At 42.7% G+C, this 26391-nt stretch overlaps 2 protein-coding genes across 2 annotated transcripts; one reads left to right on the forward strand and one right to left on the reverse strand.

Moving 5' to 3' along the window:
- Positions 1-1736: 1736 nt before the first annotated feature.
- limk2 (LIM domain kinase 2) lies at positions 1737-17649 on the forward strand. Its single transcript, XM_079269431.1, has 16 exons — positions 1737-1896; positions 2133-2229; positions 7686-7821; positions 10268-10377; positions 10673-10858; positions 11067-11172; positions 11882-12096; positions 12205-12388; positions 12506-12592; positions 12793-12924; positions 13414-13470; positions 13626-13691; positions 15182-15356; positions 15439-15494; positions 15770-15927; positions 16345-17649. Exons 1-16 carry the CDS (start codon positions 1881-1883, stop codon positions 16556-16558), a joined length of 1995 nt encoding a protein of 664 aa, XP_079125557.1. The 5' UTR covers positions 1737-1880; the 3' UTR covers positions 16559-17649.
- A 436-nt stretch (positions 17650-18085) lies between these two features.
- pik3ip1 (phosphoinositide-3-kinase interacting protein 1) lies at positions 18086-25730 on the reverse strand. Its single transcript, XM_079269992.1, has 6 exons — positions 25270-25730; positions 24976-25104; positions 24425-24541; positions 21907-22098; positions 21696-21774; positions 18086-20205 (listed from the first exon to the last, which is right to left on the reverse strand). The coding sequence occupies exons 1-6, from the start codon at positions 25370-25372 to the stop codon at positions 19989-19991; spliced, it is 837 nt and encodes a 278-aa protein (XP_079126118.1). The 5' UTR covers positions 25373-25730; the 3' UTR covers positions 18086-19988.
- Positions 25731-26391: the final 661 nt, after the last annotated feature.

Below are 26391 nucleotides of genomic sequence, written 5' to 3' on the forward strand. Positions count from 1 at the left end.
CTTATTCAACCAACTCGGTGTTTCGTAACGTAACATACGCGCACTCTTTTATCCTTGCCGCTCCGGTCACTGTCGCGTTAGCAAGCTGAAGGCACACCTCTTTTCAAAATAAATGTCGAAATGTAGCCCAGTTCAGGAACGTTCACCATGAGCAAAACTTAAACTATTGTGTTTAATCAAATCACAACTAAGAAACGGTCACACAAAAAAGCTGGGGCCAGTTACAAGGTGAGTTTGAGTCTGAGTATTGGGTAAATAATGAAGGAGTGTATAGGAGCCCTACAACTAATTTGTACACAAGAAGTTGAATATAATTTATGAGGAAAGACAAAAAAAGAAAAGCTGGTAACCTAAACACATCCTGTGGTGCATGCAGCTTGATTATTTCGAAGTAAAGATGTATTTCGTCACTGCATGAAGATATTCACTTTCTGTTTTTCACACATGTAGAGGAACCCTCAGCTCTTTGTCACACAACTTGGAACCAATCAGAGCTTGTAATGAAACTACACAAGTTCAAGTGCTTCATCCCCCATTCAGCCTGGCTTTATTTTGCACTTCATTTTTATTTATGATGTGTGTTCCAATATCTGTCAGTTTATCTACATTTGCAGCTTAATAGTTTTATACAATAATACATTTCATATGTGAGAGACCTAAAGCAATACATTGTTGTGCTTTGTTCTAGGTCCAGTATGGGTATCTGAAAAATGAAAGCAATTTTGAGGGGCTTTCCTCTAGCTTAATAATGTATAGCTGTATTGCATGTTATTTTTCAGGCACCTTATCATAGCCATACTAATAAGATACATATAACCATAAATCCACCTTGAATCATCTCGTGTTAATCAAAGAGATGACAGTAAACGAGTGTGAAATTACAGAAACTAAATCTTTTGGACTGTCAGTTTACTGCCCCATATTTTACCTTTGATACATCAGGCCATAGATGTTCACCCACATTAGACCTCTGTGGGAAAACTACCCTGACCCCTTTTTAAATCTGACCACTTTAAGGCCATCAAATAAACACATTAATACAGAACTATTTATCCACCAGAATAGGTGTTTCTGGCTGTATGAAGAAAGCTTCAAAAACAAACATTTGTTGACGAATTTATTTAAATAATATAAATAGCATTATCAAAATGTAATTATTAATTTGTTTGAATTCATTTATTGAAAACATTGTTAGGCTGTATGGTGTGTGGACAACATGTTCTGGGTATAGAGGATCACGACTTCGGTTTTTCTGAAATTCTGACTCTGGCACTGCTCACTGTGCCACAGTAGTTTGAGTTTTTTGTTGTTGCACATGTTAAAATCAAAACAAATGACAAATACCGATAATGTAGGAAATTAAAGTATTTCCTCTGCCACACTATTCATACAGTTAAATATATATATCGGACCTATATGATCTATCGGACCTTCAAAAGTATATACATTGAACCATATCATAGTTCAATGTGTGCTCGCGTGTGTGCTATTGAAAGGTAATGTGGTCATTCTGGCAGTAGATGGCGCCACTGTTGTTCCTTTCCAGTTTAGGACCAAACCTCAGTTTTCTCCTGTTTCCAGGTGCTCCAGTTGAGCCCTTTCGCTTTCCGTACAGGAATTTCAAGACTGCATTACGTCAGTTATCCTGCCTGCGGCAAGGAAGCAGCCTCGTCCAGTAGGAGCGTCGTTACTCTTTTACTCTTTCTGTGGAGCATTAAAGGGATTTGTGAGTGTTATTCTTTCCCGAGGTATTCGGAGCTGAGAGTCCTGGTTGAACGACGGGGAGGAAACTTTGAAGCGGCGCATCGCAGCTCTCCTGCTTCAGTATGACTCGTCTGTGAAAGGATTTGAATATCGACGCCACTCAGAAAGTACGTTAGATGGAGGAACCAGAAGGTAAGAAATATCTCATGTTGTAACTTTATACTGATGAGACATTGTCTCCGTACAGCGACATGTTGTAGGCTCTCGGTTTTTCACGGTCAGTTGATTCGATGTTGAACGTTTACAGCTTGTTTTTTTGGTGCAGTTTCAGTGCTACGTCGAACCTGTTTTCTCCAAATACTCCTCAGGCTTTGTCAGTATGCAATGTTACTCCAGATTAAAGTGAGGACTTTTGTCTTTTCTTAAAGGTACAGATCATTGTTACTGTGCGGGATGTGGAGGAGAAATTCAAGACTCGTTTCACATGAAAGTCCTGCAGGACACCTGGCACACCGCCTGCTTCCAGTAAGTGTTCCGCTTCATGGTTTTAAACTCGCCTGCACTACCCCCTGTAATGATCTCTGCTGTGTTGTTTTCACAGAAAGAAGAGGAGTTACAGTTTGCATTGAAATTGACTCAATTGTTGTCGTTTCTGTTGGTTATTTTAACCTGCTGGCTGCTTTCACTGTATGGGTGAACTTACAAATGGCCTTGTGGATAACCCCAGAAGCTTCTGTCTTGTAGCCTCCTAGACCAGTTTTTAACAATTCCCCATTGTGTTGTGCCTCTCTGCACAAAATGCACCATGTGGGCTGTCCATTGCTGCTACAGTCACAGCTGACCGCCCTGTGCACGGGGACGGCCCAGGTTGTGGACTACAGATTGGTCAGTGAAAAGGTCCCACTAGGAGGAGGACTTTGCTCAGACTCTCGGCCCCTGAGGCGTAATGATTGCCATATTTGAGCTGATGTGAGCTCTCTGACTTCCACAGGTCACTGCCCCACAGTGAGACATCTCTGCGTGGGGCAGTGACCTGTGGCTTCCTGTACATGCCAGCACGACGTGTCACTCATTTGGTTTCCCCTTGATTCACGGTAACGCTCACTTGTTCTCATGTGAGATAACGTGGCTCAGATGTAAAGGAAACCGATTCCACTCGATCAAACTGTTGCTGACTGTCACGTGAACATGAATTGTCACCGTGCCTGATTTGACACTAACACTATAAAACGGATGATTAAGAAGTGTCTGTTTGGATCTGTGACTGTAGCCGATTGCAGCACAGCACAAGCCTCATATTGTGGTGGAGTATATCCAAAAAATAGTTTTTTATGACCGCAGTCTGGCTCTGGAGGAATGCTGGCATGTCCAAAAAGCCTTAAGAATAGAATACAATGATTGCTGACGTTGTTGTCCGTTTCTGACAACTGAAATAGCTCTCGAAGTTTTTGAGCAAGTATCCAGCAGCACATTGTCCTCCTTCCTTACGTGAGCTAAGATTTCACTCTTTCCAAACACTCATCAGTGATGCATCTGGACAGCTCCAGGTATCCTCTCAGATGTTGAGGTCCTGACCACTGATCCTCTCCCTCCGTTTGTACTTTCACGCTGCCTCACATTTATTTGGCATCCTCCTTATTGCGGCATCTTTGTCTGAAGCGTCTTTCGTTACACTCCCTAGAAACTAAAAGATACTAGATATGTTTGCGTGTGTGGGGGAAGCCGTACTGCAGTCTGAGGTTTAGCTTCAAAATGTATTTTTCACACACAACAGCAATTACACTCTAATCACTGCTCACAAGTATGCTTAAAGACCTTAATCTCTGAGTTTGTTAAGAAAACTGTACAGCAAAGCAAAAAAAAAAAAGTCCTTTTCTACCACGATGCTCCCTGTGGTGCCCCTATTGTCTATTGTCCACATGCTGCCACTCTCCCCTCCGTGTACCGCCACCTTGTGGAACATTCTTACAAGCTGACGTCAACCGTGTTCTAGTAAACCCTGGCGGTGTTGTTGAGGCCTATAGGTAACGGCGCGCTCCACTCTCGCTGTGCTCTGCATTCCTAGACGGCGATTCAGAGATGTGAGTCCACCGTCTCAGACACTGGCTGCAGAATCCTCCAAAGAAAGCTGGATATTTACAATCACTGGAGGTGTATAGAGCTGCAGATGTTATCATCATACTTGGCCACAAAAATAGTGTTGTATTTCATGTTTTTAGGATTGGGGGATATTTAGTCCTTCTGATCTATACTCATTCATTTTCTGCACTAGAATATGAAATTATAAATACGCGACACATTTGTGTGAACAAGAAGAAAAACAGAATCCACAAATACATTTTGAGAAACGTCATCTTTTTTTCCTTCCTGTCACCTCTTATGACCTGTGTTTCCTTAAATGTTGTGCAATACAGAGCGTACAAGTTGATTCATTGAGAAGTCCATTGACAGAAATTTAAACTGACGCTAATCTGATTGTCAAAGGCAAAATAACTACCGGTAAAGGTTTGCTGGTTTTAGCTTTTCAAATGTGCAGACTTGGTGATTGTCTTTGTCTTGACAGAATCAGAGGCTGCGTCTAATAACACACTGTCCATGTGATATGAACGGAGAAACAACAGTCACTCTCCACTAAGAGGCTGTTGTGGGGAACATTTGGAGCACAGCAGTCACACGCCCACAGATAAGGTCCCATTATAAGGTCAACACTCCCTCGTCTGGTCTTCAAGGCCACAATTTTAAGTCCCTCTCTTACTATCTCCACTTCATACTACTGTAAGAAATTTGAGCAAAAAACTGTAGTTAGTAGATATAATAAAAGTGTTTAAGAATTCATAATTAAGAATTCATAATTAGTCATAATCATAAGGGTTTTGGGAATGCATAATTAAGATTAACATAAAGTGATGTAGGATTAGTAGCTAATAAGACATGAAGCTTCTGCCAAGGTTGCAGAAGTGTAACATTTATACTGAAGGATTATCATAGAAGGGAGTAAGTCATAACTGACAGGATTTGAATGTGTTAGCTGCTCAGGGGGAGAGAGATGTGAGATAGGCGTTTACAGAAGTGCGTAGGGAAATTGGCCAATAGCAATTGAGATAGACGGAAGGGGAGGAGTCGCGAACGAATATGTGGGAGGTTTGATTTAAAAGACTTTTTCTCTCGCGTGATGGCTCTCAGACGACTGACGTGTTTTTTATACCTGAGGAGCTGAGTTGAGTTTTTTGCAAATGGGGTTTTATTGATTTAATATTTCATAGGAGTATGTACTCCAATGTTTAACTGTAATCGTACTTTCATCAGTGGAATTAAATTCCTTATAATTGTAAACCAGTCTTGGTAGATTTCTTATTGGAGCGTGTCGACTGTGCAAAGCAGCCGGACACGCGTGCTCCGGCCTTCTCTCTGTGGGGTGTGAGTTTTAGCCTCTACACTACAAACAAAGGAATACACTCCAGCAGGAATGCGGATATAAGGAAATGAGTCGTGTTTACTTTGTGGTGTTTGTGCAGGCAGGACCATTGTGTTCATTGAAAAACCACCTGAGCACCAGCAGTCCCTCTAGAAGGAAGTCAGGTGTTTTTAATAAGCACCCGTACACCACTTTATCTAGATTTATTATAGGGACGTAATGGACAATAATTCTAGTTTATCGGTTGGTTTTGTCAATGAATGCTTTTTATTTAGAGTAAAGCGGACATGGTGGACATCTTTGTTTTTACTGCCACACCACACCTGCACAGAGACTGAATGTCATACACACCACTTTAAACACTGCACTTCTCGTGTGTGTGTTTGTGTCTTATTTGATTGGAACATATGGGTGCACTCATTGGTGTCACCACCAGGCAATACTACTAATACAGTGCTGTTGTGTATACTGCAGCTAGATCAGTCGGATACCGATGGCCGTGTTTGAGAGTTGGAAGTGGAATAACAATATAACGACAAATGTACATTTTCTAACAAAACATTCAACGTTTTTGATTTGGAATCCTTCGATTTGCATGTTAAAGACTTGTGACCCGTATATGTACCGTCTAAAGCCGCCAGAGTGGTCAGGCGGACAAACTGTAAAGGTTTCTAAATTACTGCAAACTGATATTTTTGGGAATTCGTTTTTACTTTTCAGCTGGTGTACACACCGATAATCATGAATCTGTGAGAATGTAATATCTCAAACCACGCTGTTGGTCGGGCGGTACTGTTTTGTAGAATTGCACAAACCTTAATACACGATTTAAATGATCTAGGGTCCTAATTTAAATAGTTGATGAACAGGAATAGAATGTTGTGTAGTTCTCCATCCAGATTGTTTGACATCACTCCAACACAGACAAACACAAATCAGATGAGTGGACTTTATAGCAGCTGTGGCCACCGCAGCACAGCTACCATTACTCATGCAGTCTTACCCTCATCACGTCATCGTGTGATGAATCGGGCTGAAGTCATCATTACACTGACTCCGTGTTCATTCATGATAAAAGTTGCTTTTTTATCTCAGGAGAACAGCCTGTTTGTTTCCACACATTATTTGTTAAAAGGGCATCAACATGAAGGCCCCTCTCTACACTATTATCTCCACAATAGACAAACATGTGGTCTTCCCTCTGTAAAATGGCTCCTTCTTAACTTCTGCCAGAACACTTTGAACTATCTGGAATCTTTCCCAAAGTCAATAAGCCTGGATGAGCTTAACCTGCAGTGCAGCGAACAACGCGCTGCACGAGGCTCAGCGGAGGGCGTCTGCCAGCGCTGCACCACAATCATTGTAAAATGCAAACCTGTGTGTTGGGTCACACCTGCTATGTTAGTTTTATTTTTGATCTGCACCCGAAGTCTCTGTTAGCATCTTTTACTCCAATTAGCTACAAGCCAAATCGAGAGGTTGAGAAACTGCTATTTGCAAAGTCTGAATGCAGAAATGGCACAAAAAACCCTAATTTCAGCAGCCTAATATCTGACAGAGTTCATCAAACCTGCCGCCACCATTCTGCGTAACCAGTGCAGCTTGTTCAAGGAGCGCTCGTAGCTTTTTGGTGCTATCCAGTCTGCGGGCAACATCAGCATTCCTCACACTGAACATTTTGTCCCGAAGTAGCAGCCAAAAGATCTCCCCCTAATTTGCTCAGTATCTTCTCTGGCGACAGCTTGGATCGATCAGTATTCTTATGCGATGAAGTGGAATTAAGTCTTAATATTTACCTTTTTTACCTTAAGATTCTAGTTTCTTAAAGTCTTTTTTTCTCACACTATAAAACTGCAGAAATAACTGCACACATGCAAGACCCGGCACATCTCAGGAGCAAGCTATTTACCTTCACCGTGTTAAACTGAGAGGAAAGTACAAGCTGTCATTGTGAGGAACAAGCCCCCAGCTAATGTCCCCGTCCTGTCCAACCTCGCTGTGATTTATGGTTTCTGCACGAGCTCTCCTTTATTATTCCACGTCATTCACTGGTATGTAATATGAGGAATTAGAGGTTTTGAGATTGATACAAAAAAGATGACATAGTTTGGGCGATGGTTCAAATGTTTTAACTCTTACCAAACTGCAAATGTCCCTTTTTGTCCTCAGTGTTTGTGTGGCGCTCAGCTCTTGCGTAATTATGTCTTATTCAAACCAAATTATACATTTTCTGACCATTTTAATTGCCAAAAAGCTAATAATAATGTTCATTTGATACAGGGATTTATCCTGAATGAGACAAAGTGGAGCCACAGAGTACTTGTTGTTGTATGAGAGCAGTGGAATTGATGCTTCAACATCTCCTCTTTTGAAATGATCAACATGTCTTTGAAATAATACGCCAGGCGTCTGAGTCTCGGCCATACGTCCTCTTGAAGATTGATTGCTTTACAGCCGGGGAAAAGCCTCTCGTCTCTTCATTCTCCTCCGTTGATCTACTTTGTTCTGTACAGATGTGACCGGGGCTGTTTTACTTTCTTTTCTTTCTTTTTTTGTTACCTCTCAGGTGTTCTGTGTGCTGTGACCACCTGACTAACTGGTACTATGAGAAGGAAGGCAAGCTGTACTGTCGCAAGCACTACTGGGAGAAGTTTGGAGAGCTCTGTCATGGCTGCTCCCTGCTCATGACTGGACCCACCATGGTAAGTCTGCTGGACCTAATGCCGAACCAAAGCCTGACCAACAGTTGAGATGAAAGATGGACTCCACTGATATTACACGTCAGCATGCTACCCATGTATGTGGCATTTCTCCAACACCACCCTCACGGCACACTTTAAGTTGTTTAAAGAGCTAAAAATACCAGACGTGTTTATGCACTTTCCTTTCCACGTTGTTATTCTGGTGTGTAATGAGCATCACAACCTTCCAGGCTGTTGCTGATTTGTGATTGCGTGACGCTTCAGTCTAATGAACTCTGGGTCAAAACTATTAGTCTGCTGCTACATGTGATTGGCAGGCTTTCAAAGTCTGCCTCGCCATGATCGTACAACGACAATTGCTAACCGTTTCCTCCTCTATGACTAATACCAGAATGCCAGCAGTGCGTGTCAATGCTCTCTGCGTTCCACTTTCTCCCTACTGCTTCAGATTAATTAATGCTAACACGCATTAAAAAGCAAGGGGGGGGGGGGGGGGGTTGTGTCGGTAATTACATTTACAGATGAGTGATGTCTTTACGTTGGCAGCCGCTGCTGAACGGAGCAGATTGGGCTCCAGACCACACTGGTTCTTCCTCTGAACAGAAGTTCTCCACAGTTCACTTCCCAGACTACACAGAGGATCGAGTGGGAGAACACCAGGGGGTTCATGTTCTGTGGATTTTACCCACAGTCCACCACTCACATCATTATCTGTACTGATGAGTTTTCATAGAGCGAGTATCTGTTGTTGAAACAAGACGATGTAACTTTTAATTAAGAATACTTTTTTTTTTTTTGCATTTTTGCCTTAATTTGCCAGTGTAGAGATGGAGAGTATGACATGCTACAAAGTCAGATGTAGAGGCCGACGCACCTTGGAACCATGATGTAATAATCATGCACTGAGTCAAGGTAGATTTAAAGTTACCAATACAGAGAAACTGCTGTATGTTGAATTTAATCCAAATGTCAACCAGCTGTGACTAAATGTCGCCACGTTGAAACATGAAATTCAGGCGGCAGCAGCAGCAGCAGCGGCGACTCTGGTCACAACCTTGTCTAACACGGAGCCAGACTGAAGCTTTTCCTTTTTGCCACCAAGCCACACGCACAATGGACTCTTCTATTTAGTATTGGCCTCCTGCTTCATCAGCCAGTGAAGCCAAGTGTTTTTGGCAGAGCTGATTGTGCACAAGCCAGAAAGAGAATCATTGTGGGCCGTCAGCAGAGCTGCTGCTGCTTGTTCCGCATTCAGGTCCAGAGCACTGTTGTTTTTGTCCCGGTTTTAATTATTGGACGGTTTATTGCTCGATGGTTTTATTTTAAGTCATTGTTTCTGATGAGCATTTAATCTGCTGTCACATTTCTACCTCTCCAAAATGAGACCTAATTGTTCTTCACTTTGATCTTGTCTTGCCGTTTTTGCCCGAGGCAGGTTGTGACTGCGGTGGTTCTGCGCTTGGCTTGAAGGCAGGGAGTTCCAGACAGACTCCTGAGATGTCACAATGATTTGGCTGACGTCTCTCTAATCTCTCTGTAGCAACTGCCTTTCCCAGCACTGACTCGGAGCTGTGGCTAATGTGGGAAGAAATATTGGTTTCACCTATTTTTAAGTGGGCTTAAGTTGCAGAGAACTAAACAGTGATTCTCTAGATGTGTCCTGAATCCATACTACACACTAATTCTAAGCAGGTTTTGAGTGTGTTGTGTATTCACACCAGAATAGGGACAAAATGAAGTACACTCGATTTTTACCAGCCGTGACACAGCCGTGTTTTTTCGGCGTGTGTGTGTGTGTGTGTCAGTCATGAAACTTTTAAGATTTCAATGAAAGATGAACATTAAGGTTGAGCTGAAACATGGCCGTGGTCCGAGCAAGGCTCCGGAAGTATATGTGATCTCATTGCACGATGCTTTCTAGTCAAGTGTGCTGTGATGGACATCATTTAAGGTCACGGAGGAGCTGGAGAAATTGAAAAAAAAGAAATGATGAATGGTTCAGAAACCGCTTCATGAATTATTATAAAGTTGGAGTTTGACATCCAATAGTGCACGTATGGTATCATTTCCTGTTCGTAAGAAACGGTTCAAAGTATGTTAAAGTCTCTTTATATATAAAGATATATCTTCCTGTAATGATGTCGTTCCTGTCAAACCTAAAGTTTTTCCTTCCTTCCTCTCTCTCTCCACACATTATCCACTGAGCCACATTTTAACATGTAGGCCTCAGACTTTGATCTCATAATTGAACCTGTGTTGAGGTACCTGGTGACACACATTATCTCATCTTGCGTGAGAGAGAGAGAGAGAGTGACGTATAATATGCAGAATGCATTTCAGAAAGGGAAATCGGGCGGTGTTGATGAGAGAGAGCGCGTGGCTGTGAGGTGTTTCGAATCACGCAGACCCTTTTTGAAGATCGACCCTTTTTGTTTTGTGGTTCCAGGTGGCCGGAGAACACAAGTATCACCCGGAGTGCTTTTTGTGTCTGAGCTGCAAGGTGGTGATTGAGGACAGGGACACCTACGCCTTAGTTGAGCGGTCCAAACTTTACTGGTAAGACTCCTGCACAATCCTCTCCAAAGCTCTTTGCAATGTAGACACAGGCAGCTGGCAGTTTCTGCTGTAGGTTAACATCCTGTTAAATATCTCTCTAAATATGCACGCTAAGAAGTAAAGGTTTGAAGTCACAGTGTTACTGAATGTAGACACAAAATACTTTAAGTAGTCTGTGCTTGTTTTAGGAACCATATTGTTGAATGCAGGCATGAATGGCATTTAATTCTTATGCATAGTGACCGCTTCACTCTGATATGATATGTTCACCCCTTTTGTTCCCTGTTGTGTGCAGTGGAAAGTGCTACAAGCAGGTGGTTCTTACACCCATGTTGGAGAAGTGCTCCCACGAATCCGTGCTGGACTCCCTGCCGCACACCGTGACCCTCATCTCCATGCCGTCTGCAGCCAACGGCAAGAGGGGCTTCTCCGTCACAGTGTTGAGGGACGTCAGCGGCTCAGCGAGTGTTCAAGTCAAAGAGTAAGTGGGACCCGATGGAGGCTGGTCTCCCTACCTGTCTTGTTGTTATGCGGGGGCAGCATGAGCGATGGGAAACTGATTATGGGTTTGCTAAATAGCAGGGCAGTGGCGTGTGTGTAAGTGTGTGACCCAGTTCTCTTTAACCAGTTCTACCTTCCTCCTATAGTGCTAATACTCACATATAGATGTTGGTACTGTGTTGTTCCAGAGTCAGAGGGATGCTCATTAGTCCAGAGGTCCGAAATGCCATCCATGTTGGGGACAGGATCCTGGAGATCAATGGCCTTCCTGTGGGGACATTGATGCAGGAGGAGGTGGGTTTATTCCTCACACACATCTCTGGTGCTCGTGAAGTTTGATGCGATCTGAGATTTGGCAAAGGAAGCCAATTAGTGTCGCTATTAAGGTCAAGTCCATTCCTTGAGTGCAATTTGCAAAGCTATGTTCTTGTTCAACAACACAGGCTAATGTATTCTTTGGCATTCCTCACATTCCTCCGTCCTCTATGCATTCTTAAGCTGGGAGAGGACGGTATGTGGTGTGACTGCACTTAGCATCTCAAAGGTGGGCATCAAGTCGTTAGTTTTGACTGTTAATCTGATTCAAGGCCAAGTCCTACGAACCAATCCAACTCCTCTGCTCTCTGCCTTGTAGATGTAGGCAGTTTATTAGGTACACTTAGCGAAAACTATTGCAGTTTAATTCAACAGTCTTGCAATAAATGACGCCTTAATGCAGGTTATAATGTTCAGTGTTTACATGAGTAAATCAGCACAAACATAGTTTTTATAATATCCATAATTAAAATTGATGTGAGGAACTTTTACCTGGTTATGAAACCGTCTCTATTTAATACTGTTGCCTAAACGAGACCATACGAGGCATGAAAGTTCCTCATAGCAGCTCTAAGTCAAAATTTTGTTTCAATTATGTGGAGAAATCATAGGAATCTCGGGAAGAGTGCGATATATATTCCCAGCAACGAATCACTTTAAACCCCTTCAACCCCAACTCTCGTTTCAGGTGGATGATCTTATTCACCGCACCAGTCACACGCTGCAGCTGCTGATGGAGTACGACCCAGTCAGGCAGCGTCTAGACCGGCTCAGACTGGGGTCGCCGACAACCCATCTGGGAGTCCCAGCCACGTCCCGCATGCGTCTGTCCTCGCCCGCTAACACGGTCCTGGAGAGAACCAATGTGGTTGACGACGGCACACTGAAAAGACGGTCTTTGAGGTATGTTAGAGGAGCCAACACCCACACAGCTTACACGTCACAGGTCTGTAATGAACAAGAGATGAGTACATTATTTTTGTCATTTTTAATCAACCTTATTCTCTCCAGGCGCAGTAACAGCACATGCAAGTCACCAGGGCCAAATTCTCCTAAAGAGATGCCTTTTATTACCCTAAACATCGGGCGCTCTGAATCCTTGAGATCCTCCAGCAGCTCTCATCGCATCTTCCGGCCATGTGACCTCATCCACGGAGAGATCTTAGGAAAAGGCTTCTTCGGGCAGGCTATAAAGGTCAGCCTCCGACGTCTCATCCGTCTATTTAACTTCATTCGTGACTTTTTTTTAATTTTAATGTTCATCATGCAGTGGGCTTCAAGTAATGCAAATGTTGCTTTGTCCCACCAACAGGTGACTCTTAAAGCCACAGGAGAAGTGATGGTGATGAAGGAGCTGATCCGTTGTGATGAAGAGACCCAGAAGGATTTCCTGAAGGAGGTTGGTAATCTGCAGCAGGCCGAACAGAGTCCTATGCCTCGGCACGGAGCTGTAATGCATTACTCACAACTGAAAGCATGTCACATGTTCCCACAATTACTTCTTTGTACCTCCTTTTATTTGAGGGTTTTGCCGTATGGGAGAACATGGATCTGATTTCCTTCTTTTTATCTCTACCTCTGTTTCTGCCTAATCTTCAGGTCAAAGTGATGCGGTGCCTCGAACATCCCCACGTGTTGAAGTTCATTGGTGTGCTATACAAGGACAAGCGCCTCAATTTGATAACCGAGTATATTGAGGGAGGCACCCTAAAAGATTTCATCCGAGACACGGTGAGTTGAACTAGTTGATGCACTTAAAACTCCCCTCAGTGGCCACAGAAAGAGCTGAGTGCTGCTCGGAGTCGTGTGGGACGGGGGCGCTTATCTGAAGGGAACTCTGCACTGATGTGGGGGGGGGGGGGGGGGGGGCGGCTCTCAGCTCTCTAGTGGGCTGGCTGACAAGTGGCCAAGACGTGGAATGAGAAAAGTTGTATAAAGTGTTTCCAGGTGAAGTTTGAAGAGCTTTGCTCCCCTGCTCCCACAGCTCTTTTGAGAGGCAGTTCAGTTCAGTGCACGGCCACATGAGGAGAGGGAGAGTGTTTTAATTACATGTAGTATGTGGAGGAGGGCCAGTTTTGAGGGTTTCATCTTGTTTACTGTTAAATACTGTTCTCCTGTCTCTCCTGTGGTGCTGAATCATTTAGTTTTTAACTTACATTCTGTTCTGCATTATTCATTTCTCTCTTGTTTTTTTTGTGTGTCTTTTCTCGGGACTAACAGGATCCGTTTCCATGGGAGCAAAGGGTGAGCTTTGCAAGGAGCATCGCTTCTGGCATGGTGAGCTGGCCTCTTGTGAAGACTATAAGTGAAGTCTTTGGCTGCTGTTTTCAGCTGCCTTCTTTGTAAATGTGCTCTGTGGCACAGGGGGTGATGTGTGGATAGCGCTGAAAGGTTTTACGACATGAAAGTGAATTTTACCCTCTTTGTTTCAGGCCTACCTTCACTCCATGAGCATCATACACAGAGACCTCAACTCTCACAACTGCCTGGTTAAACTGGTAGGTGACACGGCGTCGTACCAGCCGTTACACATCACAACATCTGAACAAGAGGGTTAAAGGGTGGGAACGATTTGTACAATTCATGAACGGAGTAAACGTTGGCGTGCATCCAGCTGTGAGTTCACAGCCCTGTGATTTGCTGAACAAGAATAGTTGTAAACCTTTTTTTTTTTTTTTTTACTGTGAACTCAACACAATATTGCTTTACTTCAGCAGATTCTACAAGAGTCTCAAAGAGCTTTTACTCTGTTTATGATTCCTTGATTTTAAAAAGCATTTGTTCTTCCTCCATGAGTAACTCAAAATTTGACTTATTTTTAACGCGATCGTTCTGTCTCCTCAACATTTGCTTTGTTATATCAGGAAAAGTACACAATATACAAAGTAATGTGACTCTTTACTATAAATCAATTCAATTAAAAAAACTTAATTAGTCACGCAAGGGGCACTTCAAGGTGAGTGAGCACACAAACTGAAATACAGACCATTCATTTACACATATTTAATAAACAATATGATAATACACGTATGACACGTGTTAAAAAGACATACACAAGGATCGGTAGCAGCGATATCTGTAACAGGTCAAAGTGTGAATGTGTAAAAGTGCAGTTATCAGTCGATGCACAAGGTAAACTGACCGTTTCTTGGTTGTTTACAAGTCAAATGGCTTCTGGAATAAAGCTAAACTTCCTCCCGTTTGTTTTAAATACAAGTGATCTCAGCTGCCGTCTTGATGGCAGCCGCTCTAAGACGACATGTGTGGGTTTTCTATATCTTAAAGGCTTATTTGAGGTCTTGCTCAATATGAAGCTGTACTAGGGATCATTGTGTTTTGCCATTGATTTTAGAACTTTAGGTTAACAACACCTTGCAGTTCAGCCAGTTCTTGTCCTTTTGGCAACAGGATGTAAACCAGCAGACGAATGGAAAGAGTTCAAATACTTTCAATGCAAGAAGGATAAAACATTGTCAATATTCTCTGATCTGCTCCAAAGGGGCTTAGCCTCCATAAAGAAAAAGAGAGAGATGATCATTTCTTTAGTTTTGGATACATTTAAATCCCCAAAAAGATCTGTTGCACCAGTCCACAAATTCTTTCATTATGTGTCTGTGTGACGTCGTCGGCAAATGTTACAATATCTTTATTCCAATATGAGCTACGACACTCCTCTGTAAACAAGATGGTAAACCCTGCGGTGAGCCAGTGGAACAACAAACAAACAATTCATTCTGATGCTCGAAAATTCTTAACTATTGTCTGAGTTCTGTTCGTGAGAAAATTGATAATCCATCTGATGAGCTTATAATCTAAATAAAAACAAGATACAAGCTTTTCTACTGGTGAGTGAGGGGGCATTGAATTAAAGGCTGATGAGAAGACGAATGTGCTTCTTTCGTTTTGAATGTTCACGTACAGAGTTCAAAATAAATAGTTGCATAAAGAAGCAGTAAAAATGTAAGCATTAAGCGTCCTCTTTCAACAGGACAACACTGTGGTTGTCGCTGACTTTGGACTGTCCCGACTCATACTAGAGGACAAAGTTCAGCCTCCGCCTGAAAAACCAACCACTAAGAAGAGGGTGTTCAGACGCATCGACCGAAAGAAGCGGTACACTGTCGTGGGAAACCCTTACTGGATGGCTCCAGAGATGCTAAATGGTGAGCCGCTGACCAACTTAAATGAGCAGAAGATAATTCATTCTGTGAGTTTACTTTATCCTGTCACTTGATGTGGTTTCAGGTCAACGCTATGACGAGAAGGTGGACGTTTTCTCCTTTGGAATTGTACTCTGTGAGGTGAGAAAGTACCCGGGTTACCTGCTTTGATTTTGCAATGCTAAAATCCTCAATCTCCTCACATCATGACAACATACAGATGTCAAAACATTGCCAAGCAACGTTCAAGTCTCTACAGATCTAACAAGCACTTGCATTCTTTAGAAATCCTAGGACGTCATGTAAAGTAGACACCATTGTTGTTAATGGGCTGAAACATGTTCTGGCCTGTGCTGATATTTCAGTGTAAAAGTGTGTGTCTACTCATTGACGCTTACCTCCGTCTTATGATCCAGATCATTGGAAAAGTCTACGCAGATCCCGAGTGCCTCCCCAGGACTCTGGACTTTGGCCTAAATGTTGGCAAGTTTGTGGAGAAGTTCCTCCCTGAAGACTGTCCACCAGCTTTCTTCCCACTGACCGTAGCCTGCTGCGACCTCACCCCAGACAACCGGTGAGCACCTGCTGTCAGTGTGTCCGATAACAGCTTGCACTTTCTCTATTATGATGAGCCGCGGTAGAGCGCTGCTGCTTGATAACCTGAGCAACGCCAAATCAACAGCTTGTGCAGCAACAATTAAGGTTTTAAAATATTTTGGGAATAAAGGTATTTATCACTCACTCAAATGGCCACATGAGAAAATGTGTCCTGGACAGATGTTGTGCAGCCAGTTATTTGATCTCAAGAGTGTGTAGAAGCAGTGGGAGAGAAAAACATTTACTAACAGATGCCGTGTCGCCCTGCCTGCCCTGGGGCACGCCTCGGCTGCCAGATTGCTTCCTCATGTTCTCTCTCAACTTCGTCAGTCCAGCTTTAACCTCAAACCTCTCTGTGTGTGCCCTGTGTGCTCTTTCCTCCTCCTCCCCTCAGCCCACCTTTTCAGAAGCTGGAGGACTGGATTGACGCTCTGTCCCTCAACCAGGAGCTGGGGATCCCCCTGCCAGCCGAACTGGATGAACTTCACCAGAGCGCGAGTCGACTCTACATGGCTAAGGACGGCTCCCCGTCCCAGAGCACAGATCAGTCATTAAGCCCAACCGCAGCCCCTCCAGACTCTTCCAGCATGACAGGCAGTGGCACCTAGGACCTGTGCCTTCTTTGACCCCTCTCAATGCTGCACTAATACTGTGGATGAGAAAAAGAGGGAAATTGCGTTAAACTGGATAACCTGTGGTAGCTGGACCGACCTCCTTGTGTGGCGCCTTAACTCTTAAAGTGCCAGTGAACTTGGAAAGACACGTTTCAAAAGGACTAGTGTTGGTTACTATTTTGTTCTACCCTGTTAATCCCTCGCTCAACACACACACACACACACACAGGGTTTTACTGATGTTTACGGTGTATAAAGACAATATGCAACATTCTTTGGTCCTTTCCCCGACAATAGACGAACATCTTAAAAAGACTCGATGAGTCTGATGTGACGGCAGTTTTGTTTTTCGTGCTCTGAAGTTGTGGTGTGCTGTGAGTGGAATGCACAGATCAGTCCTTGTCCACCAGAGGACTCCACTTCGGCAGCAAAGCAATCAAAGATGCTCCGCAGTCTCTGGCTGATTGATAGATCCAAGTAAACAGACGGCACAGCTTGAAGAAAACAGGTGTGACTTAAAATGGCTTTGGAAGAACAAACGCACGCCGACTGCGGATAGTTTCATCGTCCTGAGATTTGGCTCAAGATGGCGAAGGAACGTTTTGACCGCTGATCACATTTTTGACGAGATAGTTACAAGTATGGTTCTGTACTTTGTAGACTAAGGATTTGTATTAATTTCTTAGAATGATGAATTAACTTTTTGCCACACTGACATTTTGTTCAGAGGTTCTATCGAACACCTGATGCCTATTAAATAAAAACAGGGCAGAAGCTCTTCTGGAAAGTAGGGCTGCTGTTAATAATTGCCAGACATAATCACTCCACATATTGACCGTAAGAGGTTGCTTTGTACAGAAGAACTGGATTGTTTTTTTTCTTAAGCGATGTCTATAAATATGTACATATTGTGCCTCTAATTACATTACATTGTCTAATGGGAACTCTAGATTTGTAGATGTTTAGACATTTTGTCACTATGGAGGTTTTTGCCTTTTTGCTGTCATCATGCAAGGTACTGACGACCAGCTGTAGCCACTATTATTTATATCACTCGTTTCATAAATAAACCTTCTTGAAGTGGGGTTTTTTGTTGTCATTCTTCAATTTTGCGTGTCAGTAAAAGTGTGACGTGTACGAATAATCCGCTCTCCTTATATGATTCAGGATTAAAGTTATATCATTTGTAGAAACAAATGAAGAATCTGATCACTGCAAAAATGACAAACTGAAATAATCATTTTTTTATTTATTTTTTCAGGGAAATTCGTGCTTAATTTTGACAAATTAAGTTGTCCTTGTTAGAAATGAAAATAAATAAATCAGATAATGTATTGTTTACAGCTTCCCAACAGCACATACCGTATATTTATAATTATATATTTGACTGCTGGGCAGACAAAATCTGATTCAACACTTCACTTTGGTGATGTGCATTTTCCAGTTTTCACATTTTGTAGAGTAAATGATAAATTGGCTTAATGAAGACTTTAAATTGTTTATTTGAATTGTTACCTGCATCCTTAAAACGATTCTCATTGACTGTTTATTTGCTTATTTTAGCACCTTTTAAATAGATCTGTGGATTATCAAATAAAGGTGAATCTTGTCTAATCAGAAATGAATCAAAAATGGGTCTATCAAAGTATGTCGGCCACTGAATAACATCCAGAGATCCAAACTTACTTTAAACAAGTTTTTTTTCTGTAGCTGTTTGAGTTTAGATGTTTTTGTTAACATCTTCAAATCTCTTTGTCCTACTTGTACGTCTTCCCTTCGATCTTAACCATCTTCATCAGGTGACTCCGATGACTCGTATGTGTTGAAGAATGGCCAACAGAGGGAGCTGCTGCAAGAAAATTCCTACTGTGAACAAACCTTGCATAACAAGACATTGGTCCAGCCATTGTGCAGTATTATGCTGTTCTCCCTCTTATCATTTTAAATGCATTGATTACATCACATAGTGTCAGAGTTTGAAGTTTTATTTCAGTCCCACCAGTGAAAATCTGCATTCATACAAATACACAAGTACTAAATTCAAATGCTGAACAGTATTTTGAACATGTTGCTTATATGAAGAAAAGAATAATTACAGTCCGTACACAGACGGTGAAAAAGATTACCAGTGATGCCGATCCAGCAATAATCACAAAACAAGATCATGTGACGTGACGGAGTGATAACAAACTGGCAATACACTGGGAAGTAACAGTGCATCAAGTGTAACAGAATCTTCTGTGTACAATTATTTTGATTTCCAGGCAGGTATTTTCTAAAACGTCTTCTTCGATCAGTAGTTCTACTTTTTAAAGATGCAAAAATATGGCCCCTGAATACAAACATGCAGCAGGTAATGTGCATGCAGACTTTGGACTATTTCTGTTCCACTCCATCGATCTCTCTCTCCTGAAGCGTCAAGTGCATAACTCAAACGTCTGAATCTAATCGCCCAGGCTTCCTCACCCCTTCAACACACTCGCTGTCCTGCTCTGCAAAGACAGACCTTTACTTCTCTACTCTGTGTCGTCCTGAGGACCATCTACTGCCTCTCATGCTTCCCGAGAGCACTCTGTATATTTCCTGCCACTCCTCATTAACCTGTGGAAGAAAAGGGCAAGTCCACCATCATGTCTGCTGATGACCTGACCGCCCGTCATGCTTTGCAACCACATAGGTCTGTCAGTCGAGGACAAAGAGAGAAACAAAAATCCATCTGGGTTAAACAAGAACAAATACATTCAGACGTATCATGCTATGGCAGAGTTGGAGGCCTTCCCTTGTCTTTAGTGAGCCGGTTTTCCCTCATCCTGTCTCAGAGGAGGATATATTTTTGGACACATCTGTGTCACCAGTATGTCTCCTAGACAAAGCAGTGCTTTTACATACAGGTTTCTTATCTGCATCTCCCTGGGCACAGCCAACAGGTCAATAGAAATGAAACCTCCATGAAACGTACAAAAAAAAAAAAAAGGCTATGAACCCCCATTCCAAAAACAATCTCTTTATAAGGAATTGGTTTCATTACACACCAATATAAACACTGGCAAGTCCATCAGACTAGATATTCACACTGTTATTTAAGGGGACAGCATATTACCTTATTTTCTTGGCTATCAAATGTAGCAAAAGTGAATATTAAAGACTTCATGTCATATCTTCATCAACAACAGATCCACCAAAATGGTGTCGAGTTGTTAAGACTGTGTCCACAGCTTGTTTTGTTTGTGCCTCCGCTGTATAAAAACCAATGGAAAGGGGGTACAAAAGACACAGCATCCAGTCTTTGGAGCAAACACTGCTCCGCTACTCCTTTTAGAACAGAGGTTACTCAGGGAGGCAGAAGGGAGGAACGAAGATGTAAAGAAGTGTTTCGGTTCACATAAATGTATCACAGTCCTGCGTCTGAGGACCAGGCGCATGCTCATGCTCCGGGGGTACCGGCCTGCGGGCCCATGAGAGGGTCCCCGCCCTCCACGCCGTCCTGGACGTGGGTCGTCTCGTGCTCTGCTGTGATCACAATGGTGTTCTCATCCACCAGCTCACAGGTGGGGTTGGAGAAAGCCGAGAGGGGCAGGGTGATCCTCTGCATCTCGCGCTCGTACACTCGCTGCTCATGCTGCTTCTTTAAGGTCAGACCCCTGAACACAAACAGCAGAGAATGCAAATGAAATTAGTGTCGAGTCTTTTTTTTTTTTTTTTAATCACAATAAAAATAGCTACCATAGTGATGACTTTTGGCAGTCGTGTGGCTGATACTTTTGGCCACCCAAGCTACATATTCATGATAAGGAGCTTCAGATAACATGCTGTATGTACTGTATATAACAGAGCCTGTTATAACAAGGGCCAGGTCCCCAGCAAAGGCAAGGGACAGATGGTGAAAGGGAACAGAGTGCTGACAGTCTGGCGAGGAGCCTATCTTCTCCAACGCAGTGATGCCTTCTACTGATCCGGAGCCAAAACACGACAACGTGCAAAACACTTCCTACCTGCATGCTTTACGGCAGCATGTTTTGTAACTTTGCATGTCACCACCAATGATTCGTGTGGCTCATTTCAGCTTAAAGCATATCACATTCCCCAGAATCTTTTTTTGCTTTCATGCCCGGAGTTAGTTAAGATTAATCTTCATGTCTGTGCGCTGTGCAGCGAGAACCAGCAGCAAGTTGGCTTAGCTTAGCACAAACACTGGAAACAGATCGAAACAGCTTGCTAGTTCTACAGGGTGTTATGTAGCAGACCGTTTCTTGGTTGGAGACAGAAACTTCCTGGAGGTGGTCACCTGGCAAACTACCCAGGCTAGCTGTTTCCCCCTGTTTCCAGTCTTTGTGCTAAGCTAACGCTGACTGTCAGCTGGCCACAGCCAAATAGTTAATGGGCAGATATGAGAGTGGTTTTAATCTTCTCATCCAATTCTCAGCAATAAAAAGAATATGCGAATTTCCTGAAATGTCAAACTATTCTTTGAAATAATAATTACAGGTTGTTCACAAAGACATGTTAAAAGACTGATTACTGCACAACAATCTGGTGTAGACCCTCTGACATAACATGCTGCGCCTCCTTTATGAAATAATCACCTCCTGAAATAGAAAACAATGACTGCTAATGAGATCTGACAGCCAAACACAGACCTGTGAGGGCATCACAACAGTGGGGCCATCATTTTGGCACATTACATAAGTGCAGTGAATGTGCAGGCTTCTCCATCCAATCCAACCCTGTCTTTATTTCAAGAATACAAAATAAGATGATGCCAAAATCGCTGCCAAGCGGAACAGAGAGCGTCACTGGGGAATGTGAACAACAGCTGATGCCCTAAACACGCAGAAACATGCATGCTATGACATGTTTTAACGAATTATACTGGACTGTCTCCTGCACACCTTAAAGCTTTGAACAATACTACATGTGCCAGTGCAAACAGGAAGCCACAAGAAGCTCTGAAGCATCTCATTTTGGCTTTGTTACAGCAGACAATGTAATAACGACATCCTGGAAACAGATTAAACGCTTTTCCAAAGAGAAAGAATTAAGTAAATGCTCAACATTACGTAGGTCCTTTTCATCAACTTCCTGTAAGACTGAGGATGATGATTGATGATCTTGTTGTGATTTTGATACTGACCTCTTATAGAAGTAGCCAAATGTGATGCCTACTCCCAGGAGGATTATAACGGCCATCATGAGGATGCCGATGACGTAGCCTGAAAAACAAATGGACAACATAAAAAGGTTAAAAACTGAGCGTACAAACTGAACACAAAGACCTTTAGTTTATGGAGCAATGCCACACGAAGATGAATTCAAACCATGTTTTCGGCGTAATAACAACATACCGATCGTGCCGAGGTCCCTTTTCTTTTTGGGTCTTGTGCGCACTCGCTGGCTGATTCCCATCACTGGCTGCACAGCAGCTACTTCTCCCCGAGAGGCCCCGGTCCTGGCCGGTTGAAAGCTCTCAGTGGACGGAATGGTTCCTGTTGGCTTGAGGGATTCTGCCTCTGCTGGTACAATGGTGGCTTGTTGTTCTAAAGACACAGATGACCAATGTCAGTGTAAAACAACAGTTAAATGACTTTTAATTGGAGATGCTCTGAGTTGTGCTGCTGTTGAAGTACTGCCAATGGAAGCCTTATCATATCTGAACTGTTACCACTCAGAGTTGGGGTGAAATGAAGAATGTACTGCTTATACATACATTAGGACATTGATTTTGCGATATCATTTATGCCGCGGTATCTCTCCCTTTACTACCTCACGGTGTATTAGACCATTGTGGGATAGATGAGTCAATGAGCAGGACTGCTCTACGACTGCTTTATTTTGAGATTTTTATGAGATTTTTGCATGAATGTGATAAAGCACATTCATTTCAAAAGGTCTTGTATGGGAGTTTATTTTGTCCATAACACAGTTTATCAGTTCATTTTCCAGAACATGGCCTTTATCTTGTTCTAAAATATAATAATATTACTTGTCTCGTGTGTGGACGCTTGTTATAGTAATGCACTTTCTGGTGCATCATCTGGACCGTGTGGTTTTCCATCTACTGCTGGTCTAACAATGCGATCTATCTCAAGGGACAGGACGGTTCAGCTTGCAGCTGTCAACATCTGCTCTTTACAGTTTTTCTCAATTGCTAAAACACTAAAACCCATTGGCTGAACAAAGTTCTCAGTTGCCTGAACTCATTTAGCTAATTGTGCAGTCTGTTGTCAATACCTTAAACTGTGTCACATGGTAAAACACAATTTGCAGATCTCACTTAGACTTTTCAGCAAAACTCTAAACACATTCTCAGTCTCAAAACACATTCTGCACTCTAATGCACATGTCATCCATACTGGTAAACACAAGTGGCAACAATCAAATAGAAATAGAGAACACATGTCATTGATTAAACACAATCACTCAAAATTGATTTCACTTGTATCAAATGATGTGACACAACCCATATAAGCCGGTTCAGAGAGCAAACAGGTGGTTGAAGGTGGGAAGGAGAAAGTCTGAGAATGGATAGAAGAAACAATGTGAGAGGACATGGTGCTTTCTATTTGTAACAGTACTGACTGCTCAATAGATGTTGACTGGTTGCAGGTTCATATCAACAAAGAACAATAATTACAGTATCACAGAGACAAAGGATACGTTTGTGAGATGCAGGGTACAGTACTGTAAAAATAGGGGTACAAGGAGGAGGAAGAACAAAATAAATTGCAAAGAGCAAAGCACAGTAGTCATTTCTGATCAATTGTGAGCGACTGTAATAGAACATGTTTTCGTTCATATGAAATTTGTTTTGAGATTAAAAATCTACTTCTCCCTGAGAACTATATGTTTTGAACAATGTTTTTTCTATTTATTGGTGTATTGTCTACTGACTGCTTGATAGTGAATATTATTTTGATCACTTTGTTTATGATTTGAGAGCAGTGTTTGATTTTGAGCACAGGTAAAACTGTTTTGAGGCGAAAGTTTCATTTTGCAAGAGGATTCAGAGGTTTTGTAAATAGTGCTTGAAGATGAGGTTTTGTGTTTACAGTTTTGAGAGAATGGGTGACCGTTTCAAGAAATGTGTCTTAGCAATCGAGAAAAACTGTAACTTCCATTTCCGCCACACAAGTTGTTGTTTACGAACTCTGGAGTTAAAGGGCATGACCTCGTGAATTGAAGCAGCCAATTAGCTGCCGTCTCCAAGGGAAGACTTTTCCTCTCTGCCAATGAGCTACGGTTTGGGGCGTGGTCAACGGCTTTCTTCAAACGGAACTTCATGACATGACTGCAGGGCTTTGTTATTGTGTGGCTTCGGAGATAAGAAGGAAACAAAGGCCAAAGTAGACGAAATGTATCTCAGTGCGTTAATCTTGACCGACTGACCTTCTGCAGACTAATAAACTTAAATGGGAAATCACTTGCACATGGTTTATTTGTGGTAAAAATACACAGAGGACGCTTTTAAAAACCTTTTGAGTTGACTCATACAAGTTAATAATTTGACTGCATCCTCTTCTTTGTGTGTTGATTAATTAGAACATTACAACTACAAAAAATGTCACCTGATTATTTCTCCCTAGGATAACCCACTTCTTAAAATCATGAGCGCTTTAGAGAAAAGAGAAAGAAATTGCTGACAGCATCAAGAGAGCACAGTCTGAACAAATCTCACAGAGCATTCTCATTTAGTGTGCTTGTTTTAGGATTGTTTTGTCATTCATTTGGAATATGCATATTTGTCTTTGCCAGGTCCGGCTTTGGGAGCTATTTTTCTAGCTGTTTCTACAAATTTCCTTTGTGCAAATGCCAACTATAGTGTCCGAATTGGATTGACTGTTGTGGTGTCCGGTGTTTACCTACCTTTGCATGTGTCAACTGCACAGAATTGTCTCTGGACTGCCCCATCTGGACCGGCAATGTAGCACCAAGGCCTCTCAGAGGAGTCTGGGTTTCGGCAGTAATCGTGATCTCCCACACCTAGAGGAGGAACGGTAGAAACAGCACACGCATGTTACTGATGCCTCCTGGAAACATAAGCCTGTCTCTGTCTGTCCCGCCTAGTGGGTAAACTACTGGATGCATCAATCATTAACCCTACCTCATCACACAATGAACAGGCCGCAATGAGCACAAAGAAAGGAAATGGCAGACGTATAATAGAAGCCATTTAACAAATAAATCAGTGGATGTGAAGATCAATCCTGTGCATGCGTGTAAAGACTTGCAATCCTGAGGCAACCTGTATTATTACACTGCATCAACAAAGACGTAAGAGCTGTTTGTTATCCTGTCAGGAAACTGTTGTACCTGTCTTCAGCATGACTCCAACAGCAGAAAACAGGAGAGGAATGACTTAAGTTGATGGGTCATTTCCTGATCTCTGCATTAAAAGACACATTGAAGTTGTTTACCTGTCTGTGAATCAGGATGGAGTTTATCATCGTAGTCTCTACTGGTCTTGGTCCAGTTGAGACAGGCCAGGCCCGAGGAGGAGCTCTGTAGTTCCCCTCTGTACTCCACACCATTGGATCTCATGCAGTCTGAGAATAAAAACAAAACAACACGTGAGCACACCGCAATAGAACAGAATGATTCATTATATTTTGTATGTGATTTAAAGTGACTCAAACTTTACTGTACATTTTGTTCCCCCCACAAATGAAATAAAATACCCCCCAAAAACATTCCTTCATGTTTAATTTTACCGTTTTCACTTGATGCAGTGCTCTCCAGCATGGCCACGCTCAGGAAAACCAGCAAAGAGAAAAACATCTTGAAGAGCTGACGGGCTGAAGTAACAGACAACATGGTGCGCTACGTTGCTTTACTCTAAAAAATACAACAACAACAAAGATATCAAACACATAAACAAATTGTTTAAAATGGACGACGAGCCTGTGCTAGATCTGCATCAGACACACTGCTCCTCTCGCTGGAGTCCCAGCCCTTGTTTTTGTCAGAGGAACGGAGCTTTCTTGGTAAACAGCCTTCTGTGGGAGGAGGAGCTGCTCTTTGCAGCACAAACCTTAAGGTCCTAAAGCCTCACCGGGTTCTCTCTCTCTCACCCACACACTGACACACACGGGCAAGCGCACACACACACACACACACACACCCACGCATCAGCTGCAAAGTAGTCAGGAAACGTATCATGACATGCAGCCTTGTGAGAATAAACACGTCTTCAAAACAGTCAGCAGAGAAATTCAACTAAGTTCTTTCACATGTTTGTTCAACCTGCATTTTTTGTTGTTGTTGTTACTTCTATGACCCACACTCAAACGTTTTCCTTCTCCCTGTCCAACAAACATTTCCATGTTTGTCACATGTTCTGCGCTTGTCTGTAAATAGCTGCTTTCCCTTGCCATTTGAAAATACACGACGGTCGTTACTTTCCATTTATAATCTATCTGGCTTTAAGTGCTTCTGTCCAAACCCAATCTTCCTGTTTGCAGGCTTCCTCTCCGCCACATGAGGCCTGTTGTTTCTGCTGGCCTTGGTCCGAAGAAGAAGACCCTACAGAGGCCGGTAAAGAGCTGCAAACAGTATTTGCCTGCATCTGCCAGTGAGCTGCTCACGTGCAGAGAGGCCCTGTGTCATTGTTGGCTGACTGGTAAAAGAGGGCAGCCACCGCCTGAGTCAGTCAATCTTCACGAAGCCACTTTTCAAATGGATGCTGGCCCGGTTTTCAGGCAATTACTAGAGCAAACACAAAGCATCTGTCCAGCACTCACATTCACACTCATTCAGGGTTACAGGGGGCAGGAAGGACCCAGGAGCCTCTCCCATCATGCACTGGGTGAAGCCACAAGTCACTAGAGACCATT

Source organism: Melanostigma gelatinosum (assembly GCF_949748355.1).
Source record: "Melanostigma gelatinosum genome assembly, chromosome: 6".
NCBI classification, from domain to species: Eukaryota; Metazoa; Chordata; class Actinopteri; order Perciformes; family Zoarcidae; genus Melanostigma; species Melanostigma gelatinosum.